Source organism: Anser anser (assembly GCF_964211835.1).
Source record: "Anser anser genome assembly, chromosome: 20".
NCBI classification, from domain to species: domain Eukaryota; kingdom Metazoa; phylum Chordata; class Aves; order Anseriformes; family Anatidae; genus Anser; species Anser anser.
This window is the reverse complement of record NC_139741.1, coordinates 10532126-10557577: the sequence shown is the minus strand read 5'-3', so window position 1 is coordinate 10557577 and position 25452 is coordinate 10532126. Positions and strand designations below refer to the sequence as shown.

Sequence of the window (25452 nt, the reverse complement as noted above, 5' to 3'; positions counted from 1 at the left end):
TTTGCAAAGAAGAGAGAGAAAAAATAGAAACATACCAATTTCACACCAAAAAGGTGAGGCAATTAAATCCAAATTACATGGGAAGTAGGATTTTACCTGCTACTTCTATTAAGAATACATTTGGGAAAGTAGACGACATTTTGTTCAACGGACTTTTTGAAAAACTTCCACACTTGTTTACTTTAATAGTTTCTTATCTACATTGTCTTCATCCTTCTAGATTTTCAATTTACTTCTCACAATTCAATTTCCTTCTTAAAACTGAAAACAAAAGCCTCTCAGTGCACCAGCACTGGTGGAGACCACCTCTGAACAGACAGGCACTTCTTTAAGTGTGAAGTAAGCCTCAGTGTGGGTGTTTTAATTGAGGTTGCTAGCCGTCATGCAGATTGTGTGTTGACTTCCTCAGGCAGGGATGAATCTACCCTATCTGCCCAGCATTCAGGCTAGCTCACAAAGTAACACCTTTGTGGAGTCTGTTGCTCTTCAGATTCCCAACCCTTTCCCATTTCTGGGGTAGAGTGAGCAGAGCAGAGATTGTGACAATGTATCTTGCTGCCAATGCCAAGAAGTCTCAAAATATTGCAAATTCTTTCCATCTTTCAAATTTATGTTGCACAAAGGATTAGAGAATAACTGTCTGGCAGCGGACTGAAAAACATATATATATGAATGCATTCTGTACCAACTATTTTCTGGAAGTAGTGTTGACTAACACTAAGTGGAATAGCAGTCCTATTTAAAATGAATCGAATTTGTAAGGTGAATATAATTCCTCAGTTCCAACGCTTTTCACCTCGCATTAATTGCAACTGAGCTCAGCATTGCAGTCTTCTCTACAAAGACAGCCTCAGTGTTGGACACGTGCTGTTTTCTAGATGTGGGAATTCTGTTCCATGCAGGGTGATGGACAACATGCCATTAAAGGCAAAATGAGGGGTAAGCGGCAGGGTTCTCTACAGTCCCTACACAGCTCCAGTTTACATACTTCTCTGGGTGCTGCAGTCTCTGCTCAGCAATGTGTCATCCAAACATGCTTTGATGAGGACAGTAGGTTGAAACTCACTCTGGACAAGATGAGCAATACTGGATGGCTGAAGGGCAACTCAGAGGGTGACTATGAAGTGGACAACTTGCTCCTTCACCTACACAGTTTCTGCTACTTTCTTTTTTGCTAATGAGCTGAACTGTGTAAGTTTTCTACCTCTAAGCTGTAGGTACTTTTGGGTGGTGAAACTGCAGCAACTGCTGAAAAAGTATTTTGAAAAAGAAAATTCTCATTATTATAACCTCACCAGAAGCATCTTCTGCTGTATCTAGACTGAATTGTTGAAACTGTCATTTTATGGGCCATGTCTCAGACAATCAGAGAGTCCAGAATGCAACTGTTATAAAACACTTGTAAATTGGAGCAATTAATACCAGAACTGTCTCATCTGCACTGACTACCAATTAACTCCTGGATATCAGGTTCTGTTTTGATTGACTCTGCCCTGAACAGTCTGAAAATTGTGTCCTGGCTCTAATTTCCCTTCTCTAGCTCTCCACCAAAAGCTAAGGCATTTCTTTTAACAGCTTCTAGATTTGGACACAGCAAGACCGAGACAATGCACTCCAGTGAATGCAATGCTTCAACATAAAGATCCTTTTTCTCTGCTGTGAAAGCACTGGCTTGTGGACTCTGCGATACCTAGTTTATTTATTTTGCTCATGGGACCAGTTCAGAGGGCACCCTTAATTGTTTTATTTCACTAGGGGAACTTATTGAGTCCTTTCACTGATATTTAATCAATTTTCTGCGTAATTTATGTATTTTAAATTGTGCATAAAATTTAAAGAAAATAACGGGTATTTTCTGTAACTAAAGAAAAATATATGTGCAACCAAAATAACATCTTCCGTTGCCAATTTAATCCTATTCAGTTACAGTGATGGCATTATCTCAAGAGGTTATTGATTATACAGTTCACTTAAGTGAACAGCAGTCCAGTGGTCAGGGAGGGAATGTTTTTTTATCCTCAGATCTATCAAGGGCTCCTTAGGCTAATAATACAGGAACAGCTCTAACCCTCAGTCTCTCTGAAATAAGAAACTTGAGATGTTTTCAAATGAGTTTATTACTAAATAAGGTATGTTTTAAGGCCGTACGCTACACTGAAAGATAATGCACAAGCCATTATGCCAATTCCTTTGCTTCATTTATGTTGATAAAGAGATCAATAGATTCTTGTATTCTCTTTAATGCTCCAGGATTACATACACATCAATGTCTTTATTAGAGTGGAATTGCTCAGTGACATCTTCTAAATTAAATACTACTGAGAAAGAACAAATCCTGTTTTGCACAATAGGTGTTTCCACTGATTTTTTTCTAATGTTGGACTGGAGTAATGTCCTTAAAACAAACAAACGAATTTGCAAGTGGTGTTCCAGAAGAAAGCAGGGACTATAACAGGACATAGCAGTGTAACTCCCCAGCCAGCTCTACACCTGGGAAATGTTCACAGACTGTAGTTTCACATTATCTAAACTCTCTTGAGGGATCTACCATATCTCATCTACCACCTTAGCTGGGAAGGGGATGCAATGCAATGGCTGTACAGCTTATCTAATAACAGCAATCAGTGATTCACTGTAATCCACCCTAACACCATTTTTAAATGGGGATAAGTCAAGCTAAGAGGTGCCTTTGAGGTACCTTTAATTGTCACTTATTACAGAAGAAATCTAGATGGACACATTTGTCTAGATGGACTGTTTGGGGGCAGATAAAGCTCAGACCCTTGATGATAGGACTATTTTGAGATGAAATCATACCAGAACTCTGGGCATGATTCCCAGTTCTTCCTGCTTTGTCAAATTAGCCAAAAATAGGTAACAGAGATTGGGACCTCAACTAGAAGGCAAGTCTATATCCTCACCCCGCTGGGTGCCACTGAAGATAAAAGGATAGGTATGAGGGGCTCACAAACTACTCCAGACATTATCTCCATAGGGAGAAGGTCTCCAGGAAGGAATTCTCAGCATCTTCTCATACAGGCAACAGTGTGAGCATGCTGCAAAGTAGAACTTTTCAAAACCACATGGATGGATGCATAGCAATACTAGATCAGCAAAACCGTTATTGTACTAAACTGGTAGCCATAATTGTGCAGAAATATGAAGTATGAATGATGCTTACTTTTAGGCTCTCAAGTTATTGAAAATAAATATGTTCTGAGCTATGATATGGAGTTCAGGCAATGCCAAAGCAGCTTACAAGGAATGTATTTCTGAAAGGGATTTTCTTCAGCAGGAACACTTCATAACAAAACAACAGAACAGTACCTGAAATAATCACATAGTTCTAAAGACTACCCATATCATCAGTAACTAAAATGTTTTGCCATTCAAGCCAGTAAAGTTACTCACATGCTTAAGCATTTTGCAGGACAGAATCCCCAATTTCTAACAGCAATTTATTTTGAAGCATTAACACCACACATGAAAATAATGAAGCTATGCTACCAAACAGAAAATATTCCAAATGGAAAATGTAGGTGAAAAGATCTGTAGTTTGACTTGCTCTTCACATTTTACAATAACACAGAAAAGCTCTTAAATGTATTTTTAGAATATCTAATGTGTTAGCATAACTTCTTTTAGAAAAGGCTACTAATGCGTATATTTGGGTTAGTGACAGAGAAGTCAGAAAAGTACATCTCCTAAATATTCTTTTATGTTAAAAAGTTAGAAACATAGCCATTATGTAGTAAAGTAATGTGCAAACTTAACAGGAAAGCCATTAAGCCACAACTGAAAAAGCTGAAATCAGCCTCTCTACATTTTTCAAGGAAGGCATGACACTTGCTGAATGGCAAATTCTTATAATTTGGTACTTAAATGTTAAGAGGAATTGTTACTGAGTTAATTGTATAATGGGAACAGTCCTGACAAAAAAAAAATATGACCGGGTTTTACTTTTCATTAACCCTTCCCAGCCTGGACATGTTAGAGTGCAAGTCCATGTAAAACACTGAACAAAAAACGTGCTTGAAGGTATGCAACAGCAGTGCACGTATGTGTGTTTTCTTCAGGGGAATTAAGGTTGATTTAATGAACTGCATGCACTGAAAGTTACTGTGGTATTGGAAATGACATACCATTATGTTTTACAGAGTTTTAGTTTTAAAACTTTTATCAGTAGTTTCTCTCCTCAGGCCATTTTAGGGGAGGGAGGCGGGGTTATTTGTTTTGCAGATAGGGTCAGATTTACAAAGTTATTTAAGTATTCACTAGTGCAGATATGTGTCTGATAGACTTCATAATCCTTTTTGCATCCTGTCAGGCACCTATCTACACATCAAGTCTTCAGAAGACCTAAGAGAAAGTCATCCACAAGGCTGTGTGGTCTGATTCTATTCTCACTTGACACTGCCTGAACTCTGCTCCAGCCAAGCTCCTTCTGAGGAACTGTGGTGCAAGTGAGAAGAGAAACAGATGCAGCAGGAGGCACCTGCTGTGTGAGTACTGCCAGCCTCGCGTCGTAGGCGCCGATGGTGTCCGCTCTCCAGGTGTCCCTCTACTGAAGCTCTGGTTTAACAATGTGCCAGGCTGGGAAGGGTTAAAAGCAGAACGGAGCCCCAAGCTTTGAACTAGACAATTCTTGGAAGTGTTCTTTCGTACCTTTCTTTGTCATCTTTACTAACAGATGAGTCTCGTTTATCTACATCTCTATCTCTGTCATGAGCTGCAGCAGATGAACTGCGCTCCAGCTCTCCTGGCTTCAGCCAGGGCGGAGGGGTCGGGAACGAAGGAGGAGTTCGGTGCAGTCGGTTCCAGGGCTCGTGAGGGTTGCTAAAGCTCTGCATACTGGGGCCATCCTTGTGGCCGAACATTGAGTTGGGTGCTGAAATGGTGAAGTGGAAAACAAAAAGGTTTAAGAAAAAGGTATGCTCTAGTGAAGGTACTTACCAAAAAAACTTTTACAGCACTCAGAGTTAAAATGAATACATATTATTGGGAGCTGGAAAAGGAAAGGAAATTAACAGAGATTCATTAGAGGGTCTCATTCCTAAAAATGGGCAGGCATCTGACAGCTGTTTTAATTGGAAAGGGAAATGCTGTGGATAAAATTGACAAGGGATGAAATAGAAAGATAAAAGTGACAATGATCCTTAGTCCAAATATTTTGGAGACACCAGAAAATGACCATTATACTAACTATAAACAATGGAACTTGTTGCATTTAATCCTGAACCAAAGTAAAATAATATGTGACCGAAATCATGCCAGATTTGAAGTATGGAGAAAGGTAGTGACTTTTGAAAGGATGATCTTTTGAGACTGGCCAAATCTAGAGAAATGTTGATGACCCTGGACAAATAAATGCAGGTTAGTGATCTTTTCCAGGCACATGTCCTGGATTACCGGTGAGAAAGGAAAAAAAAATGTTCTCATCCACAGCTAGGGATTACAAATAAGCAGTGCACATTAACTGTTTTTGACCATGCAACAAAATCATGAGGAATCTCACAAACTCCTTAGACTCATAAGTTCTGTATTCATTTATTTCTTGACTAAACAACGTAATGGTGACATTTGGCATTATGTTGAACCCAAACTATGAGGCAACTAATAGAAAATAATTTACTGATGACTAAAACAATGCTGTTATTTAAAAGAAAAAGGGTGCTTTTCATATTCCCATCCCTTACTGATGTGTGATCTAAGCAACCGATACAACGACAACGAATAGTCACCATCACTCAATATCCTGAATCACACAGCAAACAAGAATTCATAAACAAAGAGGTTACTCACTAACTGTCGGGTTCCCGAGTCCCCCGAAGGCATTACTACCCACTGCAGTGAGACCACTGAAGGAAGCTGGTCGATTGAAAGGCTCTGCAAACCAATGAAAACAGCTGACACTCACTGGCATGTTGGTAATTGTGATAAAACGTTAATGTCTTATCCAGATGAACAACATCCTCCCACAACACACCGGTGATTGTGAAGGGGTGGGAAATACAAAAACTTTTTTTTTCCCCAATGACGATATGCATGGCATCAACTTAGTAGAAAAACTTCCACTTTGAAGAAAACCAAGATGTTACAATATATGCAGTATTGAGGCCTGTAATTCAGCAAAAGTAGATACTTCACTTAAAATCTGCAAACGCCTCAATTTTTATTTCCTTTTATTCCCTTCCAGTTCAGTTTCAGGATCTTTCTCAGGAAATGTCCCTGGCTAGCAAGACTATTATTAAGTCTGGCAATTGTGCTTGCAAAACACCTTCAGGCCATGCCTCAGTCATGTCTCCTAAACCATAGCCAGGATAAAAATAAAAATGTCCTATTATACTGATATGTCATGCTGACCTGAACATTTTGCAATGCTCTTCATATTTATTGCTAATATTATATGAAAAACTAGAATGGACTATGAGAAATATTGGAATCTGTTTGGTTTTTTTTTCATACTTAATGTATACAGGGTATAGGTATGTTGTATGAAGCAAATTCTCTTCTCAAAGTCTAATGACTTTGATGAAACTACATCTGATAAATACCAACACTGAGAAGAAGAAGGCCATGCCTAGCATTTTCTATAGACAGCTAAGTACAGAACGATAAACCTACATTATGAGTCTGCTGTATCTGTTTAGTGACCCTCCCAAATCTTTCTCTTTGCAAAATGGAATATCAAATTAGAGTCTTGACTTCTGATGTTCCCATAGGCAGCAGATCGCCTTATTACGTCCGTAAGTTAGAAGGGAACTAGCAACATTTGGTGACTTTTCTTAAGTGGTTCTTTTTCTTAAATGTGTATTTGCTATTTTTCACTGACATACACATTTGAGCCCAGATCATAAGATTTTAAGGATCTCCTTCCCAGTCACTTAAATGGAAAAGCAGGTATCTCAGTAGGAGTTAGGAACAGAAACACCTCTCTGAGCCTGAGCCCTAATTTTCAAGTATTTTTTGACTGCTTATAGATATGATTACACTGAACCTAACCAGCCCCATTACTCCTCCAACATCCAGGCACTTTGTTTTCTGAAGTATTTCAAAATATGCTATCAGTGATACTGTTACATGTATTTAGAACTGCTACTTGGGTTACAGAAGATTAATGGATAAAACGTGCAATTTGTAAAGGTTAAGTAGGCAGGACACTCAGAGAGTCTCCACACGGGCAACCTTTAATGGACTAAAACAAAAGATGTGAAGTAAGAACAATGTAGCATTACTTTGCAGTGGCAGATGTGCAAAAGCAGAGCACAAAAGCTGACGCAGCTTACTATGTATTCAGAGCCATGACTCCAAGCTTGTGTCAAAGGGTTCATCATGTTGATCCAGTTGTAAATGGATCTATACAGACAACACTTAGGTTGAGGAGCTGAAGAACATGCATTATGCTTATTTCTTTTGGTGCTCCTGGCATGCTTAACTGTATTATCTCTGTGGACCGATGAGGCTCAGGAGGATCTTTTGGCCTTATTTTGAGTCTGGCTGGTAAAAGATGATGGCTGTTCAGACTGTACTCCACACACTTCTACAATAGCCTTTTGGGGAATGACAGGACAACTGAACTAGCTGTCAATTCAGTGGTATTCACACTGTAACAGGCCACAGCAGATCGCCAAAGGTAGCAGGGCAGAAAATGTCTGCATGTTACTTCTGAGTTGTAGCCACAGTCCGGTATTCACGGAGAGAATTGGGAACGACTTATGGCAGTTACTGCACTTACCTAAGTGAGCAGCTGGGTTGAGAAAGTTGCTGTGGTGAGGTGGAGGGCCAAAAGGGGTGCCAGCTGGGTGAGCCCCACCTGCCAAAACAAAGCAATGGGGTCAACTCCTAGCAAAAGCTCAGAAGGGCACTCCCTGTCCTCTACACTTGACTATAATTTCTTAAACAACAGCTCACGTGAGCAGAGATTACTCAGGTCAGGATCCCATGCAAATTGCAGCTGCTCTTCTAAACAGAAGTTACCAGTTAAAGGGGATTGGAGGGGAAAATGTGTCAGTATGGAGAAAGAGTACATGTAAAATACAGCATATTTCCAACATGTCATCTCCATGATGCATCAGATATCACTGGGTGCAATGTTCCTCCATTTACAACCTGTATAACATTTCAGCACGTTTGTGTTTTTTTTTTTTTTTTTTAAATCTTATGGACTAATTTTAAAATATTTATCAAATAGACTAATAGCCCCTGGCATGTCTTGCAGAGAGTTCGTAAGCCAAAGCATATGGGAAATTTCCTTTCAGCATGGCAAGGATTAGCATGTTAATGAGCATGCCACAAGAAAGATTTCGATTCTCAGTACTCACTGGCTGTGGAGAAGAGAGTCGAGGGCCGAGCCAGGTCATGGGGGTGGTGGATGGCTCCAAAAAGGCTGGGGCCTGGTGGCCTGCTCAGAAATTCAGGTTTCAGGCCAAAGTCCAGCTTGTGTGGATCTGACTGCATCTGTTTCTGAAATGTAAAAACAGGATTTAGAAGAGACTGTCCTAAAAGATAACAATAAAAGGCACTTTCAAAATGCTGTGGGTATAGCAATTCATTCATAACAACTGATGTTTAACAAGAATATAAGTTTTTGTGGCCCTACACATAGATGCAGAGCTAATCTCCTGGAAGGGAGATCTAAGGCAGACAAAAAACCTCAGGCTTCCAACAGATATTTCCCCCAAGGTTCAACAGTGCCTTCACAAACAGAAACATCCATCCCTCTGGAGCAAAGCATTTCAGTGCAGATTTGACTTAAAGAACAAACACAAAAATCTCAGGACAGCCTTTAAACACATGCTTGGCTGTAAGAACAGGTCTGTCTTAAACTAATAACAAAAGCAAGGCTGAAGAGAGGTGTTAGTTTGGATCTGATACTGGGTGGGTAGGCATGTTAAAAACAGGGTGAAAGCTCCAAGCTAAGAGGCTGCCAGCTGACCCTCTTCTGCCTGCAAGAATCACTCGCTCGACAGCTAAGGCAGCGACAAGTCAACGGACACCAGAACCATTACATTTCAATGCAAAGCTGCAATCAGGAAACACTTCATGCTGTGCATCTTTCAGTGCTTCTCAGACTGCAACTGAGCAAGATGGGTACTAAAATAAGTCACCTTACAGAGTATTAGTGTCTGAAGAACTTACGTCCCATTTTGATAGCTTGCACTCCAAATTCGAAGCACTGTATGTCACTGTATTTATTTATATGGTATTACAATGAGCAGACTTTCCCTTTTAAGGTGTATTTGCTTAGATATCTGTACTGTAAATGATAAGTGGATGAAAGATGGGCTCTTCTTTGTGCCATAGACTCATTTTAGTGGTCCCTACTTCAATAGTTTTATAGAATGCAGATGAAAACCAAATTCCCAATTACCTGTGCTGCCAGAACTCCCTAAACACAGATTGCTGATTAATTGTGCAGGTCAGCTGAAAGGATTTACAAATGTGTAACACTGAACCAGTAGATCTTAACAGTAATTCTGGAGCATGTTCCGCTTAATAAATCAATATTTAATACTGTGCCAGCTCAGAGTACAGACTGTTACAATGATATAAATATGCATATTAAAAAGTTATGACCAAGTTAATGTGCATGCCTAGTAGCTGTTTTTCAAGTGCTAATAACATGTCTATGTAGCTATGAGCACAAAAAAAAGGAAGAAAAAAAGAGGCTTTATCAATGTTTTGAGATAATGGCCTGCAAAAATATTGAAGTGCAAAAGATGGCCCAGTTAAGGTCATGACTTTTAAGGAAGCAACACTGTAGTACTTTAATAATTAAGAAAGTTCAGAAGATACAAATGCCTCAACTGAAGGCCGTGTGCCAGATTTTTTAGGCTGTGAGCTCTTTTTATTCTTCTTCTTAACAACCAAGTTATAAACCTCTGACAGGCATTACTCAGAATAGCAAAAGCTGGCTGAAACCTTAATTGCAGCCATATGAACAGTACTGTTCTAATAATGAAAAAATCCCCTGTCTGAAGAGGAACGGAAATATCATGGCTGAGCTAAAGGGCTTTTAAATGTGACGATTTACCTTAAAGTAGTACCAAAGAAAATTGATCAGAATCATTTCACACCCAGCTGCTGTTCAAGAGAGCACCCCTCTTGCTGATAATCCTTATGAACTAATTTCAAGTCCAGCAAATGCCAAACACCTTCACTCAGGGCCCACTAAATGCAATGCAAATGCCTGCAATAATTTCATGTCATGTTAGACCAGGCTGTAAGCCCTTGCCTAAAAGAGAGAGGGCCAATTATGGAGCACAAATTCTCTCTGGAATCCAGGCCAGAACAGTAACAGGCTGGTCAGCCTGAGCCACCGTGTACAACTGCTTTGTGCTCAGAGATGGTATCCAGCCCTGGCTGTGTCTGAGGAATTCCCTGGGTGTGCATACAGGTTACCCAGGTCTGAACGGTGTCTTGGTGCAGAGGTATAGGCAGGCAAACAGCATCTACAGCTGCATGCATTTTTTCCTGGGGTCACAAAGGTGGTGTTTTAAAGTTTCCTGTCTTGCCTGCTTCTCCAGTGCCTGGTGCTGCCCTCTGCAAGCAATTACTCGCAGGCTGGGTAGTTAGCAATTCTTCCATACTTTGCAGGCAGCCTGGTGGCACTGCATGCAAACTTGAAGTTTCTGAGTAAATGTGTTTTATTCCCTGCTCTACAGACAAGCAGCTGCTTCAGCTTGTGCAGAAGAAAAGAAACCTTCACAACCTCTGCATAGGAGAAATCATCTTGTGTGAACCCTCAGACTGAGATTTCACGCTTCCTGGTGGCATGCAGAGGGGAGGACTTTGCTCCTGTGTGAGAGACTGATGGCCCACGTGGACATAAACCACCTCGCCTTAACTACTGCAGACCTTACCTCATTTTTTGACTGAACTGAGATAGTGAAATACATTTCCCAATTATTTTTGAAATTATCATCATCCACAGTCTCAAAAAGTCAAGTAACTTCCTTTCCTGAACTTCTGGGCATTATTACTATTTTTAAACATCCCAGCTAGAAAAGTAATAGGTAAAAGAAATGGCTGTATGAAAATGGCATTTACCTTGAGTTATAAGTACACCAGTATGACCTCTCTCTGAATATCAAATCAAGGAAGATTCAAAGGACACAGATAACATGGGAATAATAATTTCATTTTGAGAAAATACCTTTTCAATAAAATAAAAAAAGGGACATATAACTCTCTAGGTCTATAATCTTGTCTTTTTTGATAATGGGAAGATGAATGAAGATCACTAGCAGGGGAAACATAAGGAAGCAGAGAGGAGAGATACGTCTACTGCAGCAAATTAACCTGTCAACCTTGTTTAAAAGGGTTATTTTTAAACTCTATTAGCTGCAGGTTTTAGTAGCTGTTCAACATCTTCATACTCTTATAGCACTATCTTATACATTTCAGTTGCATACACAGACTGCAAAGTGGTATGGACTTCTAGTTAATTTTACTTTCTAACACAACCCATTTACACCTGAAGTAGAAGGCCAAACAGTCAAGAACGCCAACCTTTCCTCCCTACAGTGAAAAACTTTAGGAGCAACACAGAATTTTTCAGTGACAAGAACAGTGCAAATGTTGTAACAGGAAAGGAACCTTCTTCACAAAGCCCATATGCAATGAAAATAGAGTTAAGGAAAGAAGGGAAATACCCTAATTATGAAATGAATAAACTATTTCTTTTAATATGACCTCTCTTTCAGGCCTAAATTGGCCATAGCCCTTACACTCAAGTCTCAAAGCATGTACAACAAAGAAATTATTTCCACCCTTGTACCTTCAGTGCCATGAGACAGTGTCTCTGGATAACATCATCTGAGCAGCTGTGGCTGCCTGATCAGTCCAGACATGTCCTGGTGCCAGCCTCCAGCTGTAACGTGGGTTGTGAAAGAAGACTGATGGGAGCCTGTGCAGCCACGCTGGATATAACATAGCAGGGACAGGAGAAATCTTCCCGTGCCCCATTATGTCTGTGAACATTAATAAGAGGAATGGGACACATGTGCCTAGCTTCTCCAGACTTAGAATAATTTAATCTCAATATGTTCGTGTCCTCAGCCATAAATAAAAGAAATGCTGTAGCTCACAGGCACACCCATTTAGCTCTCTCTAGCTATAAACTGTTTGCTATTGCTTGAGATCTGGTGTCCTTGCTCTGTAGCATCTCATACATTCCTTTGAGACTCCATGTTTAGGTTTTAAATTCAAATATGCCATCCCTGTGAAATGGAAGGTTATGCTATAATGCTACTTATGGCTAGTTTAACAAGCCATTAGCCATGGCACAGAACTACTAACAGCACGAGACAAACTCTTCCTTTCACAGGTTTGCACAGTGCAATTTATCTGAAATGCAGGTGTGCCCAGAAGACTGACCTTGACTTTCTGTTGATGATGGTATATCTGCCAGGCAATGTGAACATGCATAGCGCACCACTTTCCGGGTTTCTGGAAAAAAAAAAAAAAAAAGGAATACAAAGTGAATTAGTAATTTTCAAATACCTGTGATGCTTTATCCTAGGAATGTTGCTGGTCACCCTCCTCTCCAGATAAACCCATGCTTGTTTTTATACACTCTTGCAATCTTCTGATGCCACTGGCTGAGAATGCAGCTTTCATTGCTGAAACTGATGAAACTACCTGCCTGTTAGCAGCTACTCCGCATAGCTGGATTGCTTCAAAACTGTACATTGAGTTCAATTCCAAAAGCGCTGCTATTCTAAGACTAGCCTTTCCACTAAAAACAAAACAAAACAAAACAAATAAATAAAAGCACATAAAAATACCAGTCTGGTTTTCAAAATGAATTTGACGCCCTCATATAATTCCTGGTCTATACCTCCAAAATTTTGGCTCACCAATATACTCAAAAAATTGGAGGTCAGTCAATTCAATCTGTCTGAGAAGGCAAAATGGCTTAAGCTGGCTCTTGCCATGCCTCTGTCACCATGCTTTTAAATCATGGCACTGAGAGAGAAACAAGAGAGCGTTATTTCGCTTTTTTATTGATTTTGTAGTCCATTTCCAGAACATCTGGAAATGATGTCTGAAAAGTACTCATTCAGGATACGCTTTCTACAATCCTGTTATTTAGGGGTCTACAGTTAACTACATGAATAATGATTCCTGCATAGATTTAAAAATAATGACATGAATGAAAGAAGCTTCCTAAGCTACTGGTAACTTAAACATACAAACTATGGCATAGGGTCTTGCCTTCTTTTTCTAGATGTAGATCAACCAACAATTAAAAATGGAAAAAAAAAACGAATCCCCTCTCTCACACACACAAGCCTAAACTCAAGCCTTTTGCTTATTCATAGCTGCCGATTGTGCTAGTGATTTAATGGTCTGTACGATCAAAATCTAGACCTCCTTGAACATGTTGAAAAATCATCAAAAAAACCTTTTGGATCACTTTGAGACTGGATGTTTTGATCCTCATTTCTAAAATATTTTGCTTTTGAACTGGATTGTCTGTCTATGCTAGACAGTAAGATACTTGGGTAGGAAGTTTCATACTGAATAAAACTGAAAACGCACAGTAAATAATAAAAAGCAAAATCCTACAGTCTGCAATACAGTGACATGGAATCACTGCCAGGGCAGTCTGTAGGACTGGCTCAGGAAGCCTTGTGGCCAGAGCAATAGGAGGATTATCAATATTTAACCTCTAGTATTCATGTTACAGGGCTGTGTGAGAACGGGCAACTTCCACCTTCAAAACTGGACATCTTCCTCGAGTGACCACAAGATGCACGCCAAGGACTGACCACACTGCTCAACAAACACGGTGCAAAATACCCAAGATGAAACATGGCTTTGCTTTATAATTAGTCTGCTGCTGTAACTCATTGGGGACCAAAACGAGCTCGACAAACTGTATCACAAGAAGGTTTCTTACCCTCAACATGGGCCTGAACGGATCTGTCAACTGTGAAGAAGAAATGACAGCTTGGTTACATGCCTGTCACTCAAACAATTGCTCTAATTAACAAATTTGTATTGCTTCATTAAGAGACGAAATTAAAATGTTATAATTTTACTTTCAAATGAAGCCCTTTCAGATAATAATTAGTCCTCAGCCTCCGTATTCGAGCCGGTCTCCCTCCCCCCATGGCTGTTGTACCTAAGTGTTGACAAGCAACTAAACAAGCCTCACACAGAGTGCTCTGTCCTCTGGCATCAGCATTAATTTGTTGATTTAATGCTACAAAAATGGCTGGTTAACTACTCCGAAGAAAAACAGCTATGTCCTTTGGGCAAACTTCTGTTCTAATCTTTCAAAGCTGCTCGGCTCATGAGAAGATTGGAAGAGGACAGGGCTGCTTTATCATGGGGCTGGTCCCGTGAACAGGCTGGAGTGCCCCTGCAAACCATTGCCGGTGTCTGTTCAGCAGCTGTGGCATTGCGTACTTGCACATTTAGATACCCACTACCGACTGATTGCTTGCCTGATGTTTTCTGTCACAAATTGGCTTTAAGTATTTTTCACATCAGAGCAGATGTACTTTGTAGAGCAGTTGTATGAAAAGGAATTTTCTCATTTCTATTTCTTGTATGGCCTGTTTTTTTTTCGGGGGGTAGGTAATTTTTTTGTTCTCTTCTTTTGTTCACAATTCACCAATTAATAATGGAAAATAAATTCAATTTCTTCGGTATTTATGTTTTTTTTTGTTGTTTTTTATTTTCCTCAAATGCAGTGCTAAAAAGCAAAGGAGATTTACAGGTGTAAGAGGTTTTTGCAGACTCGGTGATGGCACATGACATCAACTTGAAACAATCAAAAATACACTACAAGCTGAAAGGCAGCATAAGTTAAATGACTAAATGATGGGAGGCTCTAGTTATCTTTTTGATTAGATGGAATCAACAGACATGAAAACACCTGGTTCCTTTTATATAAAGCTTAACTACAGCACCAGTTCAGAGCAAACTGAACTACTGGAACTTGGCATTACTCAAAGACAGCTCTGCAGTATTTAAAAGTTGAACCACACCACAACATGGATTTTTAAGGAGCACTCCCCATTGCTTTTGTCAGAGAGTTCTGCTAAAAATAGCACTGCATGATGTTTTTCACTGCAAATAATGCATATTAATTCAAACATGCAAACAACCCGTGGGCATTCACAAACCCCGTGGCATTCACAAAGAACAGCAAAAGGCTAAAAGATGAAGTGCTGACACAATAAATGCTGTTCTCATATGCTACAACTCAAAAATCCGGAGGCACCAAGTGATCAATAAAGTGCATTTGTATTTTGCTGGTGCAATCAATAATACAGTCACCAAAGGAATAACCGTCATTACCCACATTAAAAACAATTACAGAGTATAAACGTAGTCTTGAAGAGGTTTGTACATTTATACATTGAATTGGACTTTATGCCTTCACCCTGGGTTTGTGGGGATGCCAGCTGACGGCAAGGAAAGATCTCTTCCATTGCATAGTGTCTATTTGTTTTTGTTAGTGATGAACAAAAGGATCAGGGTTTAAATTGTTCTCATACATCTTCTCTAGCTCTCATTTACTTATATACTTCAGATCAAGCTTTAGTTTTAGATGCTAATTTGGACATACTGAGGATGCATTCAAGCTTTCTTGCATTCAAGCTTTTCAGAAAGAATAGTTTTACTTTAGAAAAATAGAGTAATACTTCCTACAGACCCGTGGATCTTTCTGTAGAAGGGTATGTGGGACAGTTCCAGGTCTGGCTGCAACATCAATAGGATTGGAAGTCTACAAATGTCATAAAGAAAGAGAGTGGTTATGAGTAAAAAAATGTAGAGAACCTACAAAACCTGAAAAATACTATTTCTTCATCATTAACATTGCCTAAGCCATTAAGATAATTTTTTTTAAGTGAAAAGGTTAACTACTATAATCCACTTATATACACATTATCATCTCAGACTTCAAACTTTCATTGTCCACTAACTTCCCATTACTTCAAGAGATCTGAAACATGTGAGGAAACAGGGACTATTTCAGTGGAAATTCTTTCCACTGTTGAAAAGCTGATTAGTATGATACAGCATTTAAAGCAGCATTTGGAACACCAAGCTTGGGCTCTGCTGCTTATCGATAATGCACTGGAGCTGGCTAAAGCTGCTACCCTGTATGTCAGGCACAAAGCATTGGTAATCTCTTTAGTCGCTCTACAAGGATCTGAACTCCATCCACAATGAACTGTTACCATGTGGGTATCAGGAAAAGCCAACATTCAGTTGGAGAAAATTAAAGCTTTTCCCATCATTTGAATGTAAATATTCAGCTAATATAACAAAATGCATCTTTCAGAGAAAAAAATACTACGTTTAGACAGCATCTTTCCTATGTTAAAATGAAGAAAAAAGAAATCAGCTGCAGTATAACTAACAATTAAGCAACAGAGTTGTTAACAGACTGATTACCATACATATGAAGAATCCCGCTAATGAACTGCAATTTACATATTCAGTCATTAAAGTGGATGGGCCAATTTAAGAAAGGTGTCTTCTCTGCAGAAATTTCAGTCCTGATTTCAGTCTGTAGTGGCAAAGACTACAGGCTACAGGAACTGATTTCCTCATGCTCATAAATCAAGAGTGACTTCACGAAAACAAAAGAAAAAAAAGAAACTAATTTAACAATTTAACTATCATAGCTATCACAAAAGAGAGGAGAACTAAATCAGTGTATTGCATGGTGGTAGAGCTGTGAGGTGACTATGGAAATGAGTAAACAATCATGATCAAAATTTCTTAAAATCTTGATTATTACATGATCTTACATTAACAGGTACTACCTGAGAACTAATCATATTGCTCCTAAAGTTAACCATAACATCAAATATAACAATTTTTTAACATATTTAGATATATCTGAACCCAATGAGCAATAACGCTTTTTTTTGTTAACTTGGGAAAAGCCTCTTGTCCTCTGTGCAATTAGGCTGTAACTCAGATCTCAGCTGCTCCGGAATCTAAAGCAAGTTCTAAACTCCCATCTAACCTGGGTCACACCACCAGTGAGTCAGAGCAGTAACAGAGAATTCCTGTTTTTACCTTGGGTTGAAATGCTCCTTGTAGTGAGCCAAACGGGCCAGTTGGAGGAATCATGGGAGGAATACCTGATACAGCTGGAGGATAGGAGTGAAACAGCTGTAACAAAAAGACAGAAGAACATAAATGCAAGCGCACTTCAAAATGAAGACAGACAGTTGAACAAGACAGCAAAAGCATTCCTGCAGAGTATTAGGGAAATGATACATGGAGAAACAGAGAAGCATTGAAGAAGTGATCTTGTTGCAACGATGTTAGTTAAAGCAGTCAATGAAATGTTCACAGATGTCATGATGTTTACTTCAGAGCTTAAAAGCAGTTCCCAAATTATACAGCCAGCAACCTGTCCCCTGGATTAGGCTTTCACAGCATAAGAGACTTGTTTTGCAATCACTAATTTTAAAATTGCACAGCCGTTTTAAATAGTTTAAGTTTGTAAATGATATCAAGAGAAAAGGCAGACTACTGAGCTAAATAGGACTGAGAAAACTACTGTCTGAGTGGGAAAAAAATGTACATGTTCTAGGACATTCTGTCATTAAAACTCCATTAGCGTGTTAGGATTTTAATGATATCTGTAGGAAATGAGGAAAATACGCACAATTCTTACTTCATTACCCTGTCTGAGAGGATATCCTGCCACATCTAATAGTAGCAGAGAGATGAACTGATTTGTCAAAAATGATTACTTAAAAAAAAATGTTGAGGCAGAACTCCCAAAATTTTAGGATACTGTTTTTGTGAAGACAGACTACTAAACATAAAAAAGTGCTAATTTCCACTGACCTCAATGATCCTAATATACCTATTCTAAGACAACTTAGCAAAAACAAAACAAAAAAGCCTTTTCTGTACTAATGCAGACAAACACATGGGAAACAAGCAAGTAAATGATAATGTCCAAATCTCATCTTGTCTCCGTGGTCTGGTTGTGAATCTTTTACTCATGCTGTAACACACTTAACTCGCTCAGTTCCATGGAAAACGCAGAGATCACACAAAATTACTTTTTGGTAGGAGTCGGGGTTCAAAGCATTTCATTACAAGGTGTTCTCACTGGGAAACCTCAGGATCTAACAGGGGATGTCTGCTAACTCTGCTGGTGTTGCCAGTAAAAAGCCTGAAGGGGTTATCTGGCTGGTAAAGGTTCACATCTGAACATAGCTGATCCAAAATGAACCTACTGTATGCTACTTTTAAGATCAAAATAAATGAGTTAATGGCCAATTGAACAGAAGCAGGACTGGGCAAAGTAAAAGACTGGACATTTGGAGTGGGCAAACACTGAGAAAATCAGTATCACAAAGTTTTGATGAGTTTATGTCAGGCATATGTACGTGCTTTTCTTAATTCTTTCTCGTAGAATCAAAGAATTCTCCTTCCATTAGTTTATCTTGCAAGGTCATTTATTGATATTACAGCTACTCAGAAAATACTTCAGTATCTTAGAGGTATCAAAGGATTTTTTCAGTTTAAAAGCATTGTATGAAGTCTCCTTACATAACACATTTCTATTGTTGTTTTTAATTCTATTTAATTTGAACTTGCTCCTTTCAATGATACAGAAAAAATTTTTAGATTAGTTGATGCTGAACTGCACGCATTTGAGAAATCATTAAGAGACACGTCCTCATTTACAATAACTTTTTAATGACTAAAATGTGTTTTAAATCCTCCAGTGTCTTCTGCGTTTAATTCTGTGTGTAATGGACCATTTCCAAAAGATGGAGAGAGACGTAATACTTAATATTCTATTACCTATGACTAATAATAAGGAATACTTTCCTTAGTTTTGTAACAACTGCTAAGTTAATTAAATGTGACCTTTCCTCAAGGTCAGAATTATTAATAAAATATAAATATTGTATCTCCCTGATCTCTTTGTATTAGTTTAATTCCTCCAGCTTTCAACATATGTCTTTCATAGTTGGTGTTTCCTTCTTGCCCAGCATTCCCTTTCTTTTGAGCAGCACTTTCCTCTTCCAGCTTTGTTCAGGGGACAATGCAGTAACCACAGCTTTCCTGGAGCCAGGTGCAATGTCAGGCAACACTAGACTCAGCATCAACTGTTAAAAGTGAGGCTCACTGTGCTACAGTAAGTTCACCAAAAAAGAAAAGATGGGAAAATAAAAGATGCCAAGAAGGAAAACTACCTTAAAACTCTCCATCAGCTTACATGTGAGCTGCTTTCCCTATTTTAAAGTAGATTGATTTTAACTCTGAAATAAACTTTCTCGTTCTCCTGCAGAGTTCACTTACAAGCTTTGACAACACTGCCAGCTTTTTTGTAAGATGCATCTGAACACCTAGTGAGGATTTATTGTAGACACTCATCACTAAAACAGTATCTATTGATGCACTAGAGTTTCAAAGTGTTTCTAGAAGACAAAAAGCCCTATCAGGTATGTGCCTATACCAGCAAAAGCATGCTTTTCTGTACTGCAGCTGGTCAGGAAACTGATGCAAGCAGTTCTTCTTTTACCTTCATAATCTATATTCATACTAGAAGAGATTATTGAAATGTCCTGGCTACTATGACTTTGCTGTAATTTTAGCAAGACTGTTGATCCAATATAATTTATTGACATCATGTTGATCTTTGGTATTAGCTTGCTAAATATCCAACAGATGCAATTCTGATTATTTTGCAACTTCATTAGGACAACCCTTTCCTGAAGGAAAAGGTAAGGGAAGCACTATGGACCAGATCTTTGCTGGCATGACTCTGCCAGGTTTGACACCCTGGCTCACTGGCCGACAGAGAACATGAAGCCTCTTACTTTAAAGGGCAGAATACAACGACCGTTGGGATTCAAGTAACTGCAAGATTTTAAAACATTATGTCACTACAAATTTGAAAATAATACACAGGTGGAGACTATTTCAATGTTTCCTGTATGACATATTGACCTCTGTGCTTTATTTCTCTAAAATTCATTTGCTTATTTCCCAGTTCCATGTTCTTGCTTGAAGCAACATGCCGCATTCATCATAATCTATCTTCTGAAACAATGTAAAGCTAAGCAAACAAGAGTGTAATTTGGCAAACAACAATGCAAATGAGCAGTATCACCCTTCTAAGTAGAGGTGACTCTCCTAGGCTTAAATGTTTGCCTCATACTTCTAGAGCTGGGATCCTGCAAGCACTCACATACCGTGAAGTTACTCAAACAAGGTGTCAGAAATTAATAGGATTGTTCACATGTACTACAGGTATGAGCTGTTAGCAGGAACTGCGTTTAATCAGTACAGCAGAAAGCATCACACTATCATCTTAACCATTTTTTTTTGCCCAGTTCCACTTCTAAGCAAAACCAACATATAAAGCCAAGTGCTTTGCAAATTTCTGAGTGCTGATGCAGTACTCCTTCTCTCATCAAAATATCACTACTGGATTTATAAACACTTGTCATAATCAACCAGATACCTGCCTCTGCCAATACGGTGAAGGAAATGTAACCTGTATTTCAATAGCAAATGAATCAGTAGATTCGAACCCTTACAAGCAGAAGCTTTACAATTAACTGGAATATTAAAAATCAGTTCATCTCAAGAAATAATGTTTTTGGTAGCTCTTAGAAAAGCACATCTAGTGCATAGCTGGATTCATATCACATCAGTGTCATCAAACAGAGCTTTCAAAAAATAACAGGCCTAGTGGATCAGATGTGCCTTTGAAATCTGGAGAATACGACAAGTTTTCAAATTTTATAAAACAAAATATGATATATTAGGAAACTATTAGATTACCTATCCCTGAAGGATTTGTACAATAGTTTGTCATTTCATTTCAGGTTTCTCAGGAAAAATATCAGTCTAAGTGTTTGTGGCACAACTGAAACACAGTGATGAAATTACTGCTCTATCCTGCTTCATGTAACAGTCAGCTCTTCTGTCTCATCGTTTTCACATCAAACCTGTCTTCGAATGGTGTGTGAGCAAGAGATCTTTTGATTGGAAAAGCTGATACTGCATCTTTATCAGAAACAAGCACCACAAATGCAAGCCTTCAAAAGCCAAAGCAACCAAGAACGATAATGGTAAATCCTGGAGTGATGATTAGGGAGAGATTCAACATTGTGCCATTGATTGAGTGGTGATCCCAACCCACCACAGAAAAGCAATTAAGTCAGTTTTAAACAGAGTAATAAAACTCACACTGTGACGGTAGAAGGGGTCAACTTTTGTAGGGTATTTGTCAAACTGCAAAGGGATCAAAGCACAAACTAGTTACTTTATATTTCGTTGCTTCTTTTCTGTTGGTAACATAGACTAATTCCCTATTATTTGACAACCAACAGAGAGGAAAAATATCCAGAAAATTAGGTTCCAGTGAGACTGTTTTGGGTTTTTCTTTCCTCAAAGTAAAACAAAGTCTTTACGAGACTTGGAGGAGGCACCAGAGTGCGCCACTCCAAGCACGAGGAAGTCCCAAGCACGAGTGCCCCTCTGGCCAGAAGCCTCGTCCCTCAGCCCCTGCGCTGCCGCCTGAACCTATCGCACACGTGTCATCCGCGGGGAACGGACAGCCCTTCCTCTACCACCCAACAACATCTGGGCAGCAGAATGCTCCTTCCCCGCCACTTGGCAAATTCTTAAATTTTTGTAATAAAGAATAGAGTTGTGCTCTACTTATCCTCACATTTCTGCCTGGGGTACGCACCATGGGCGGTGCTGGCGTTGGCATGATGGCAGTGGGTGGGATGGCGTGAGGGAAAGGCGTGAAGGTGTGCTGGTGTGTGTGTTGGTGTGTGTGCTGGTGCTGGTGCTGGTGCTGGTGGAACTCGGTCCTCAGGTACGGCGGCGGGCCCAGGGAGGCCCCGCGATCTGCGCTCTGTGAGGCCAAAAACCGTGTGTTTAGTTCCTGACGAAGAAGATCTTGTTCTGAAACACAAACAAAGCAAAACAACCCCCATAAGCTCAGGGACTTTTCCAGATCTTGTGCCAATTTTGCTGGCTGTGGTAGCGAACCTGTATTTAAAACTTCCTCACAGTAAACCGCGACACTGTACAGGTTAAGAAAACTCTCTCGGATCTTCCCCAAAGGCCTCAGAGACAGATGAAAGTTTTCAGTTTCCCTCCTCTCCCTTCAAGCCTGTCTTCACTACAGCATTCATCTGAGCCACAAAGTGAGGGTTCTCCCTAAATTTGTATGGACATGGACACATCCCAGAGCAGGTGAGGAGGTACAGTTAAGCTGAAGTGAGTGAACAGAGAGTGGCTGCTGCTATCATGACTCCCCCGCTGCGTGGTCACGAATGATATTACTCGAATGCTGATTATCCTCCATTTTCTTCCCCCGGTTCCCTCTTGGTGAGGAACAGACACATTACATCTTCCCACAGACAAAGTATAAAAGAGCACAGTTTACTCCACTGATAAAAATCTCCACAACTAACCACCTCCCGCCCCTAAATCTTGCACGTACACGACCTCAGGACTGCTGTGTGCACAGCCACCAGAGACTTTCCCACCAGCCAGGCTTGCTACAGAGAAGCGAGGCTGAGCAACAGACCACAGCTACAGCACAGACATTGCTAGAGGGTTCACAGATTTTGTGTGGGCACATATGAATTCTGAAGTGTTTTTACCCCAGGGAGCAGACACAGAAAAGCACAGGCTTCCAAAAATCTTCATTCCCAGGCAAGAAGAAAAGTCTTTGAGAACGTCTGGGTGGCTTTTGGTTTTGCTATTGCTCCAAATCCTTCAGCAATGAGTACCACCTCCACCCAACCAGCAGCCCCCGCGGAATGGACCAAGAGGAATTATTTTGACTAAAACCAGAGAATTGGTTTCCTGCGCCACACTAGACATGCTCAGGCCATGATCCATCCGTCTCTTACCTGAGTAAGTGCTACCAGCTGGGTGTCCTGGAACCTGCAGGGTCCCTGACGTCAATGGAGGTGGAGGAGGCAAAGCCGTAGGAGGGGCAAACATATTGGGGTGATGTGGGTGTGCGGGGGGCTGGAGGGTGGGCGTGAAGGTATGCAGCGGGCTGTGGCTTGGTAAAGAGAGGGGGAACGGTGAGGCTGAAGGGTGGTGAGATATGTGTGGAGGGGGGGCCTGAGTCTTGGCAGGAGTGCTGCTTCTGCTGCTGCTGTTAATGAAAAGAAAAGCAATTAAGCACTACATGGAAGAGAGAAAAGCTCCAAACCTACACATACGCTACCCCAATAAAATATGCATGGCTCATGTTAAACATGTCATTAATATGTTACTTATTACAAACTCCAGTTACTACTCTTTTTTTTTTTTTTCCTATCAATACCACTGAGATATTCCTTTCTCTAACCTCGTCTAGTGTCTTCCTATGGTCTCTCCCCACCAAAACCCAAGACGTGTTTTCCCTCCCTGTAAGAGGCTGAGATTCGGTCCTCCAACAACACAGGCATGGCACACAAAGGAGTAATCAGCCCTGTGCATTCATTACTTAATTATCAGGTCCTTTCTACATGACTGCTTCTGATTCATGTTTTCGGGCAAATGAAGCTCAAAATCAGTGATCACTGCATTAATAAAAAATTAATTTATTTCCTATGACTTAGAAAGATAGAAGACTGCAGAAATGTGAAATGAAGTTGCGAAAGCAGCAACGGATATATGCTTATTGGACTGTTAACGCCTTTCTCTACCCCCACAATATAAAGAGACAAGTTAAATCAGCAAAATAAATATTCAGGATTATACTGGTTGCAATTTTTCAGGTTCCATTTCTTACTAATGAGTGTTTACAATATATTCACATAATGCTTAATCCCACTTGTCATTATTTCAAGTAACAACATGCTTTTATTGCAGTGGTTTTTAAAGATGAGCAATACCAATTTGGTTAAAAATAAATTGCAGTCTTAAAAAACTCTCAGTCTCTAGTCAAACCATAATACTGGTTCACCAGGTGACGAAGGACACCATGCGCCTGCTGCAAACTCAGATTCGGGGAAAGGTAAGGCAGTGCTGAGAGCATTAGCTTACTGCAGGGGAAACCTGAGGTCCATGACTTACAAAGATGTTACGTGTTCCTGTGAACATTTTGTTTAATCTCCGTTAATCTTTTTTATCCCCTATCAAAGGTGAGTTTTACCTCACTGTGGCCAGCTGAGGAGAAAAACACTGACGATTGTAAGATGTTGGCAGTGTGGGAAAAAATTAAGTCTTAATGTCATTGGTGCAAGACTATGCTAGGCTGTCAGTAGGGCCAACAGCAGCTGTACTGACTGCCCTAGGGCATGTCAGTAGTTGGAGAAAGCAGAAAAGGTTACAGGGAGAAGGTGGCAGAAGTAATTAGCCTTCAGAGAGCAGCTGAGCCTACAAGAACTGGGATTTTCTTCCAATGGTCTATATTGCGTAACATACCTTCCAAAAACCTGAGTATGCAACAACAGGCAGGAAAAGTAAAAGCAAATTAACTATGTGCTTGAGATTACCAAGCATTTCTGGGAACACCAGATCAGAAATAAAGCGATCCTGGGAAGAATTTGAGGTAAAACGCACAAAGCCCCCATTATTTCCCACATATGAGGCAGGACGTGCTGTGTCACCTTTGTCCTAACCCCTCTTCACTTCCTCCAAGCCCTGTAAAGCATCATCACCAGGCAGCAAGAGTGCAAAGACTCAACTTGCGCACGCCCGCCTTTCTGTTCTCCTACCTTAAGCTGTTGAGGCTTAAGCTGCTGCTGTTGTAGGCGGAGAGCGGCTGCGAGAGGCTCTGAGAGGCCGGATGGGGCTGCACTGGAGGGAGGTTGGGATGGGCCGGCTGCACTGGCGACTGCGGCCGCGGCGGGTGCTGGACGGGCGGCTGCGGCGCGGGCTGGCGGGCGGCCTCCTCTGGGGCTGGCGGTGGCTGGGCGGCCGGCGGTGGGGCCGGTGGGGCTGGAGCCTCCGGTCGCGGGGCGAGCACGGGGCTGGGGCAAGGCGCCTCCGGCTGCGGCTCCAGCTGGGGCTGGGCCAAAGGCTGGGCCGCCTGAGGACAAGGGTCTTTAGGCACCACAGGCTCAAGTATTGGGTCTTTGCTGCTGTCCTGGCTCTTCTCTTGACTCCTCTCTAATCCTGATATTTTCGGGACAGCTGGCCCCCTAGCACCAGGGTCGGCATTTTCGGCTAGCGCACTGACTCCTAACTCTTTATCTGCAACAAAAGAGAGAGAAAACAGGTCAATGTGTGACAAGATGGGCAAAACCAAGCGAAACTGATTTGCCAGAGTTATACTCATGGCAGACGTTTTGGTTTCATAAAGAACCATGCCAACATGAAACTTAACCAAAACCAAAATCATTTCCAGCTGTGTCCCTAGTCCTCAGGGCCTTCTCCTAATATTTCCTCTCTTGTTTCATCATAAGGAGAAAGTTGCTGGTGTCTTCATTAACACGTGAAAAAGGCAAGTACACACAACTTGAGTGCAGTGGT

General features: G+C 40.5%; 1 protein-coding gene across 5 annotated transcripts in view; it reads right to left on the bottom strand.

Annotated features, from left to right (window-relative positions):
• Positions 1-25452, bottom strand: part of AUTS2 (activator of transcription and developmental regulator AUTS2) — a 761980-nt gene that overhangs the window by 3483 nt on the left and 733045 nt on the right. The window contains exons 7-18 of one of the 5 annotated variants that reach the window (XM_083806486.1): positions 24696-25173; positions 22893-23146; positions 21692-21933; positions 21208-21252; positions 17053-17148; positions 15674-15745; positions 13907-13936; positions 12379-12450; positions 8322-8463; positions 7736-7813; positions 5803-5886; positions 4666-4888 (exon numbers count right to left, since the gene is read on the bottom strand). In XM_083806486.1, coding sequence (XP_083662612.1) covers positions 4666-4888; positions 5803-5886; positions 7736-7813; positions 8322-8463; positions 12379-12450; positions 13907-13936; positions 15674-15745; positions 17053-17148; positions 21208-21252; positions 21692-21933; positions 22893-23146; positions 24696-25173 — 1816 coding nt within the window. The remainder of the gene's footprint in view (positions 1-4665; positions 4889-5802; positions 5887-7735; positions 7814-8321; positions 8464-12378; positions 12451-13906; positions 13937-15673; positions 15746-17052; positions 17149-21207; positions 21253-21691; positions 21934-22892; positions 23147-24695; positions 25174-25452) is intronic. The other 4 variants (XM_083806488.1, XM_083806487.1, XM_083806489.1 and 1 more) reach the window with 4 other exon arrangements.